Source organism: Austrofundulus limnaeus, unplaced genomic scaffold (genome assembly GCF_001266775.1).
Source record: "Austrofundulus limnaeus strain Quisiro unplaced genomic scaffold, Austrofundulus_limnaeus-1.0 Scaffold1151, whole genome shotgun sequence".
NCBI classification, from domain to species: Eukaryota; Metazoa; Chordata; class Actinopteri; order Cyprinodontiformes; family Rivulidae; genus Austrofundulus; species Austrofundulus limnaeus.
Window position 1 is genome coordinate 65,579 of NW_013953553.1, and position 9,946 is coordinate 75,524.

The 9,946-nt window shown below is 37.6% G+C and overlaps 1 protein-coding gene across 1 annotated transcript in view; it reads left to right on the forward strand.

The window, feature by feature from the left end:
* The window catches only part of cep128 (centrosomal protein 128), a gene marked incomplete at its 5' end in the record, with an annotated part of 70,640 nt that extends 61,636 nt beyond the window's left edge, over window positions 1-9,004 (forward strand). The window contains 3 exon segments of the mRNA XM_014030971.1: window positions 3,244-3,357; window positions 6,437-6,545; window positions 8,360-9,004. Of these exon segments, the coding sequence (XP_013886425.1) occupies window positions 3,244-3,357; window positions 6,437-6,545; window positions 8,360-8,415 (279 nt within the window).
* Between the last annotated feature and the right edge of the window lie 942 nt (window positions 9,005-9,946).

Here is a 9,946-nt window from a genome sequence, read left to right on the forward strand (position 1 = left end):
GTATATATATATATTCATATTCTGCTTGGGCCATATTTTTCAGTCCGTTCAGTTCTTTCTATTCCATATTATGCATGTATTTTGAACAGTAACATCACAGTATTTGCTGCAGAACTGCTAAACAACGCTACAGACCAATTTCACAAAATTGCGGTTCTTCAGGTTTGTGGTCTTCATTGTCGTGTCGCTTTGGCTCAGACTCTGGCTTCAATATGCAGGACTGGATATACTAGTCTTCCATTGTTGCCATCTTTAATTCAATTTATAAAAATGGCCGAACAGATTGGAGTGGAATGCTCTTTGACCTGGAGGCAGGCAGGGTTTGAAGTGCCTCATTTACTTTTAAAGAGAKAGCACCAAAACGAGTTGCTCTCAGATGCACCTCAGAACAGGGATAAATGAGAGGCCTGTGCAGCTACAATAAAGAGGGATTCTGACCAAAGCATTGCAGTTACACTTTATGTAGACCGCAACTGAATATGTGAAAAGCAAGGGTTTAAAAGCATATGTTGCCTTTAAATGATCATGTGTACTTTGGTGTGTTTCTACTTAAAAGGGCTCAAGATGTTTTATTAATGCATGTAAATTAGAGCATTATAAGGGTTTGACCAGGATTTATTTTCCAAAACATTACTTTTCTTCAAATTAAAGTAGCAAAAGACAAGTATTTTGTCATTGCTATTGCATCATGAAGTGATTTAAAGGATAAACAAATAGAAAACATCTACAATGTAACATAAACAAAATATTCATAAAACAAGGACGTTAGTAGTTTGGGATTTCAAAGAGGACCACCTGCARGATGTAATGTTCCTCTTGAGCAGAAAACTGAGTTCAGACATGTTTCCTAAACACCACAGTCGCTGCTGGATATTGATCTTTCTCCTCGCTGAGCCAGACTCRGTGARATGAGTCCAACTCTGTATCAGTGTCTTCATAAAGCATCAGATGGTGCTGCTTCAAAAATATCTTGTGGTGCAGCTAGGCTGCGACAATGCTAAATAAAACACTGCTAACAGATGACATCTGGTACACTGTCGTCAGAAAACGTTCCACGTAGGAAAAGGACTCTTTTTATTGGCTAAAATAAAAATGACTGTCATGTGACTGACAACAGAGAAAAGTGAGAAGTGACAGAGTCGGATGAATCAGTGGTGTTCAGTGTGTGATCGTCATAGCATCTGAGATTGTTGTGAAGTGATGCAGTCTGAAGGTTAATGTGTAATTTATTAGAACCGTCATATTGTTAAAGGGAGAATTATGGAAGAGCATTGCATTCACCAAATAAGAACATTAGGACTCCTAATTTCATAATTACGACGTCAGGATCTCATAATTACGACAAAAGATCTCATAATTACGAGATAAGATCTCATAATTACGAGATAAGTTAAAGAGTCAGCTGGTTTACATTACAGGAAAAGTAAACAATGACGGCACTATCACATTTTATATGCTTTTATTTCCTCTTAGGTATGAAATATCGGGAAATATTGAGTTAATTATGAGATCTTTTCTCGTAATTATGAGATAATATCTCATCACTAGAAGCACTCAGAGAGTGCAAACCTCCACCAAGCCTAATTTCCCCCCATCCTGTAATAGAGTTTTAATGCACAAAAGGAGAGATGGAAACACATTTGCCAAATAAGTTCTGACGTAGCGAAAATTTAAGCAGGCAGTATGCACGGGATTTCTTCCCGGTGGAGTCCAATGTGGAAAGAAAAGGAAAAAAGTCAGACTCGTCACCCAACGTTATTGTTGAAAGCTTTCGCATCGGTGCCACATGATTCAAAAAAGCAGAGTTTTCATCACGCGTGTAATCACACAGACACACACACCGTCTTCCTATCTTTGTGAGGAACACACACAGTGGTCACAACCTCGCTCTGTGCATTCTTTTTTCTCCAAAGTTTGGTGAGAGGTGGATAGAGGAGCGCACAAATAGCTCTAGACTTGATCTGGCCTGATTTAAATAATAATAAAAATGAACAAAAAAACAAACAACRTCTGAGTCTGAAGTCCACTGCYTCACTCCTCTTCCTCAATCTTCATCGATCTGTGTACAAGCCTACCGACAATGTGGTGTGTTTGAGGAAATGYGGAAAAATGGATTTTATGGTGCAGTCACGCACTTCCTGGTCACAAAACGTTGTCTAAATGTGCACCAAATGCGTAAAAATGTGCACATTATGGCAAGAATTGTTCATCATTACGTCTAGCATTACTTTTATAAAGTTTGAAGTCCAAACACTGAAAGCTGTCAGTTTTTTAACAGAAGCCCTGTGAAAGCATCACAGCTTTGCCGATCTGAGAGGTTTAAAAGAAAAAAAAATTCCTGTATCTGCATCGTGATCCAGAACATCACCAAAATTTAATGGTGTGTTACTTGTGCCAGTATCCACATGTGGTGTAAATGTCATGACAATCCGTCCACAAGTTTTTGAGTAATGTCCACAGACAGGCCGACCGACCGACAGACAGACCAACATACGCGACCGAAAACATTACCTCGCCCATTGGCGGAGGTAATTATGAGATAATATCTCYTAATTATGAGATCAGGTGTCTAATTTTTTTTATTTGGTGAATGCAATGCTCTTCCAAAGAGAATCAATGTCACAAATTTTTGATTGGTTTTTGCCTTCCTTAAAGAGAAGCAGGTGGTGTTTTATTTTAATCACCTTCATGCAGACCCTCCGCCATATTCAGTCAGCTCTGTTTTTGCTTGTTCTCTTCTTTTTTATTTATTTATTTATTTATTTATTGACATTTTAGGGGAAGCTGAACTTCCCTTGCAGTTTTATGTTCTCTTCTGATGCGTCTTACCACCTCAATCACCCAAGCAACAAGTTCTACCAGAATGCCACACTTGTTCTTAATTCTAATGTAATTCTAAGAAATCTCTTCTAAATACACTATATTATAATAAAGTGACCTAAAAAACATTCATAAGAGAGTAATTTTGCCATCAAAAAGGCAGAGTTGCTTCCTGCTGTCAACCCCAAACAGTAAATATCAGTACACAGCAGGATCGACAGAAGGTTTTCCAGAAAGAACAATCCTAGTAAACAGATGTAACTACGGTTTTTACAATGACTAATTTTTTTTTTTTGCCGTACCATAGAACTGTACTACCACTCAACCCCCATGCAGGAATGTGAGGACTTTCAGGCTGGGGTAATAATGTCTGTGTTTCACATTTGGTTGGTTTCACTGACAGCTTCTGTTTGGTTTGTTCAGGAATCCCAACAGCAGAAGGAGATTGTRGAGCAGCGCTACATTAAATACAAAGAGATCGTCCAGAACCTGCAGCACCAGCTGGATGAGTCCAAACACAGAATCCAAGAGTACAGAGTATGTCACACCAACGCACTGTTCTCTACCAGGGAAAGAACATATCATTTCCTAACAAGAGTCTTTGCTTTTCAACAGCAGCACACTTGTGTTGTTTCCATCTGTAATGTCACAGCTTTGTTTAAACAGCAGCTCTTTGGACGGAGAGTGTCTTACTGAGAGACATTTATGAGTCCAGCTCACCCACACACATCCCAACGTGTTGCATGAATAAATGAATAATTCCTTGTGGAGGTAAAGTATTATTGTTGGTCAGCGTGAGAAGGAAACTTAACCTGTACATTAACAGCGGCTGTTAATTGCTACCTTTGTGTTCTTTGCTGTAAAACAGTTGAGGGAGCCATTAAGACATCACTGTTGACAGCTGATTGCCATCAGCAGTTTCTCAACCTCCACTAAACAGTCATACAGTCACTTTAAAATGGTTTTACTCTTATAGATTACCTTCTTGTTTTGCTCAAATGGCTCCCATGTTGAGTGATAAGTGGCAATTGCATTAGCTTTAATAGCTGTCGTTCACTCGAGGTTTGTTTAAAGAAAATGGATGGAGGGAATCTTGTTTTACGGTTTAATTTTAATAGAGGCAGCAGGATGATCAGAGGGAGCAGCAGAGTGTTTAGTCATTTGAGATGGGATGTGCGGTGACAGACTGAGGTGCATGTTAACACAGAGGAACAGAAACACTACATCTCAAAAATAAAATTTTGTTCCTCTCCAATGTTTCAGATGGTCAGATTAGGCCAGCACCTCTTTTTACAGTCTACTGACTTTTTTCCTGTTTCACATCATATTACGAGTGGAAGATGGGATCTGTCACTAATATCACAATATTTTAAGATACTTATTTGTATTAGTATTGCACAAAAATATATATGTTTATTTTAAAGGAGACCAATTATGGGTCCTAGAAATTTTTATGGTATGTCTGTGGGCTATCCAGACCATGTTCATTCAATTTAATGCACAAAATAATTCTCAGATAATAAAATTTCCCATTTTCTAGTTCTGCCTGCTCTGACTTCCATTCAGAAGAGCTGTTTATGTTAATGAGCTCTGTTGGTAACGCCCTCCAAAAATCTGTTGACATTAACTCCGCCCTCCAAAGCCAGCATTTACGTTACCATGGCTAATAATAGCAGAAGCTCTGTTGTACAACCATATACTGTACATGAGACCCTGAGTCAGAGTCATGGTCGCAGCATCTTTTTTTTCTCCCCCTCCTCTGCTCTGCGCTCACTCTGCATGCTGTTACCAGAGCAGGGAGCAGCAGTGGTCAAAATACCTCAGAAACTCGAACAAATAGGCTTTAACAAGGCTTTAATAAGCTAAACAATAGAGGTACATGAGAAAACTGTTCATAACGAACGAAAATAAATAATTAAATAGTGTCCGTGCCAGTCTAAAACCCTTGTCTCCCACTCTCTGGTCCAACACTCTACCCATTGCCCTATTGGAGGCTTGTTGTGAACTGAGCTGCGCATTACATAACAACAACTGTGAAGGCTTTTTATATTGAGGAGGTGGCACTTCACCCGGGGGTTGCTAGGTAAGGGGCTGAGCACAGGTTCCGYTGGGTTGTCGTACGGCTTGGGACATCACAAAATGACAGAAGTATAAAACTTGTCATTAATATACATTAAAATATATTTACTTACAGTAAATATGCCCCTGGGTGCATTTCTTTGGTCCTAGGACTGTTTTTTTTAAGAAGTACATACCCAAAGTTGAGTAAAAAAAAACCTTTAAAAAGTGAATTTTGCATAATAGGTCCCCTTTAAAAATGCTTCAAATCCCTGTCTTGACACATTCCCTAAAACTGTGCCAATGTGCTTCACACTTAGCACATCATTAGCATCATTAGCTCCTTCACAGCAGATGAAGTCACCCCTTAAAAAGAGTTAATAAACACACATAAGACATTTTATTACAAACAAACTGCTGTTTGGTTGACAGTGTAGTTTGAAGTTGTTTTTTTAAACACTATAATAGTAAACAATATGTATGCTGAAGAAAACTACACTTTAATACACAAATTAAATGGCACTGTTTTGTCCGGTTATGTTTKAACAAAAATAGCTAAAGAATCCGAGTTTGATTAAACTTTATTTTTAAGTAGCTTTAAAAACTAACTAAGGTACAAGATTAAGTCACAAACTGTTTTTAKTACTTTCAGTCCGTCAGTCAACCAACCAACCCTTTATAGTACTTCACACACCCCAAGTAAACCAAAGCGCTGCACAGCAAAAWAAAAATACAGTAATACCAGTATAAGAGCATGCAAACAATCCCAACTTCCAAAATAAAAACCGAAAAAAAGAGAGAGAGACTGGACTACTGCATGTGCTCTCTGGAGTTCTAAGCTAAAGCAAAAAGAAAAGTCTTTAAAAGAGATTTAAATTCCTTAAGTGTTCTGAAAAACCTCACAGAAAGAGATTGTTCCAGAGTTTAGGAGCTACAGCTGAGAAGGCTCTTCCCATTCAGTCACCAGCTGAGTCCTAGGAACCATCAAGAMCATCTCAGATCTCAGAGCTCTTGCAGGATGCTAACTGTGTAGGAGCTCAGAAAAGTAAACAGGTGCCAGACAATTTCAAAATAAAAAACAGGAGTAAAACTTTAAAAACAATGGTAAAAGAAACAGGCAGCCAGTGAAGAGAATGAAATACCATGGTAAGGCGCTCACATCGTCTAGTCACCGTTAACAAACGAGCAGCAGAATTTAGGATCAGCTGAAGACGGTGTAYCAGAGACCGGTCAGTTCCACTGTAAAGGGAGCTGCAGTAATCTAGTCTGGAGGAAAAGAAAAGCATAAATAACTCAAGGGAATCAAGAGGAAGATCAGGCTTCACTTTGCTGATAAAAACTAGAGTGGACCTAAGCTTGACTCCATTTTTCCTGGGTCTCTGAAGCAAGGGGAACTGGACCAGATCTGAATGGTAAAACTTTTCATGTCATGTCAGCTTAAAGCTGATTCGTTACAATCTGGTTTGCCTGCACCATTACTTAAAAGAATTTAGTAAAACAGTAACCTGTTCATTTTTAAAATCTTTTTTTTTCTTCCTGCTGGCCTCCGGTGTTCCAGGATGTGAAGTTAGATGCCACCTCCAGGAGCTTCAGACTGGCTGCTCTTTCTTCCTCCATCAAAGGCTCCAACTCGTTCCTCAGCAGTACGATGAAGTCTGACCTGACATGTGAGTACACGCACTGTCTTACAGTGAGTTCATGTTTGCTTTTTTTATTCAACCCTCAATGTTTAGATACGTCATTTACTCCTGAACAACTCAGGAGTCCAGACCTTTTTAAAAAACTCTAAGTTGTATCAACATTTGGTGAAACGAGTGAGAAAACCCAGCCCTTCTTACAGCTCTTTAGCTCAGGCATACTTCATTAAAACATGGTTTAAAGCTTAAACAGGTCGCCGAAAGTTYGACTTCATGTGACTAAACTGACATTGATGTATTTAAAATTTATTTTTTCCTGCAGGGCACATTAACACATTATTATAGCATTAACACAGCCGACTCTTAAAGGCGACAATTATTTTACCGCTGTTAGTTTTTTCTTTATTTTTAAGTCTCTTGCCCACTGGTTATGAACATACACACACAGATAAACCCAGTGGTCATGGGGGGTAGGGGGTCTTTGTCACTACTGGCTTTAGCTGGCTATCATRGAGCGTTTGAACCAATGATAGCCTTTATTGTAACGCTCACATGAACCCTATCAGAGCAGCAAGAACAGAAACACATCAGACTTTTTCATGGGCATTTTTATTGTAAAACTTTTCCCAACAGTGGGCTGGGTACAAGTAAAGTTCTCTGTAAGAACAATAAACTGCCTTGCTGGAGGAATTCCAGAAATTCGAAACACATCGTTGGTGCCAATCGCCCACTGTAACAAACGGAGGGTTCTGCAGGGGATCAACAAACAAATGCAAGACAGGCTAGCTTTGCCTTATTTGTGGAAAGTTTTTGAAAATGCATTGAACCTTATTTTTTACATTACATTAAAAATGCTCTAAACATCTTTGAGTTATAATTGAACTGTGAGCATAATGATGAGATTAATCACGACTGAAATAGTTTTATCTTTGTTCAGCACTGGTTCTTTTTACACAAKTATAGTTTAGGTTTTTGGAGATTTTACAACGGAAGCTTGGTGTGACCAACTTTGAAACTTTCTGCATTTGTTGAGCCAAACTTTCATTTATTAAACAGTTTCTATATTCATATGTAGAGATTTTTGTCTTCTTTCACTCAGTGTCTCTCACTGCTGTAGGACATTTCGTTCTTCCTCAGAGTCACCCAGAATGCACTGTAGACACAAAAACTGATGAGTGACAATAAGTTTTCTGCCACTTAGGATTCAAATTTATTTTCAGTTCAACTTATAGTCTTCAAAGTAAACAAAGCTTAGGTCTCTGCTTGACTTATGAGTGCTGTCAGAGAGTGAGAGACATGGTTACTGTGATGAACGTAAAGACATACAGGCAGCAGCTTTAACATCTTTTTTTTATCCTGGTTTTCTTTACAGTTTAGACATAATTGTTGATAAATGTGGGGATGTCTGGTAGTTGCTGCATCGCCACCATTAAGCATCTTCAGAAATTTGAGATATTTGTGTGTAGCATGAATGACTAAAACATTTTATAATGTAGCATTTTCATGGATGCAGATCAGAAGGGTGATAATGTTCTTCATCCTACCATGCTTTTGCCAAGTTGGGAGCACGAGTCAGATTTAACTGATATTTATTCATCCTTTTTATCCAGACTGAAAGTGTGAGATCATAAAATAAACKGGGAATTCTTATCTCAGGCCAAAAATACTCAAAGATGAGGAACCAGCTTTGTCTTTTATGCTAATTTATTATATATTACATACTTATTACATAGCTACAAGTATATGTGTTCTCTTTTTAAGGTGTTTGTCTTTTTGCGTTTTATGACRGGAAGATCAGCTGGTGATCTAATCCTTTGCATTTCTGTTTTTCCCTTTTTACACAGCTTCTCACAAACATCTGACCAGTTCAGACTTGGAAGACTCCAAATACGAGGCCTGACTCTTTACAKACGAGTTCAACTTTTAACAAACAGAGCATCTCTTCCCGACATAAACTCAACTGTAATTCAAGCTTTTTTTTTAAACCCAACTCTTCGATTATCTCAAGAGAACAGGTCGCGATGGTGCAAAAGAGCAGAGCTAACAGATTTCAAACAAACCCTTAATGAGATGTAGCTCTGTTCACTGGGAAGGAGACCAAACTGTGACATGTTTGAAATGTTATTTATAAGCACCTGTACAGAATGTATGTCYAATACTCAAAGCCAAAAAGAATTATTAGATGTCTTGTTTTAATAATTTACCTGCTGTTTATATCACCTATGATCATGCCAAGGTCTGTCTGTGCTAAACTTCTACTGTATGCAGGAACTTTACCAAAACTCTGGTGCCTTTTAACCGACCTGCTGTTTTTATTAACATATTTTAGTGCCTTTGTCATGGCTGCGTTTATGTTTTAACTTTAATACTTTTTACAACTTTGTTATTTCTGCTGTTTTATTTATACAAAAAAAACTATATTTTTATGAAATATGAAAAGAAACACACCACAAATAAATCTACATGTAGCTCAGTTTGTGGCTTTAAAATGTCCTGTTTGTTTGCTTTGTATTCTGAAGGGGAGCTTTATGAGTCCTATTAAAATACAGTTTTATTTAACTTGACAGCAGAGGTGCAAAAAGTAATAAACATACAGTAATAAACTGCAACACCAGCAGTCATACATGTCAAGTTGTATGGATTGTACATAATTTTGCAGGTATGCGGATGTATGTAGTGCGATCTCAGATTTTTTTTCAAGTTTCACAATTTTTTTTCAAAATCTTAGTTTCAAATTTATTTGAAATATCAGAGCCTAAAAAATCATTAAAAAATAAATAAATAACATCAAATAACCATCTTCCAACCTGATCTGCTACTAGAAATGAGTTCCCCACTTCTTCCATTCTCCTTTCCTTCTGCMTTGCGGCGCTGTCGTCTCCGACTTTTGAGGCTAACTATACAGGTAAACGTCTGGAGGGGTTGACGTGTGCACAGTTTCTCAATAGAAAGTTTAGGAGTCGACTTTAATTCAGATATATTTTTATGCAAGTTTTAAACAATAACGTTTTATACTCATCCAAAAAAATAAGTGTAGGCTCTTTATCCAACAAGCTAAATGCTTATGCCTTAATTTTTGATATTCCATCTCTTTAATTTGCCATCACAACAATTAGGCAGTAAGTTGATTCTAAATTATCAACCAAGTCAATATTTTCTTTAACTTAAACCAAACATTTTTATTTATAACATTAGTTACTGCAAAATGCCATTTAGGCAAGCTTRCACCTTTAGTATAAAAAGTTACAAGTTAGCACAAAGCTAATAATTAGCCATCAGAGCTACAACAAACATGACACAAAAGGCGTCAAACAACAATAACCAAATCCAGGATTTCACATTCTAATTTTAACAATATACAGCGGGTAAAATAAGTATTGAACACGTCACCATTTTTCTCAGTAAATATATTACTAGAGGTGCTAATGACA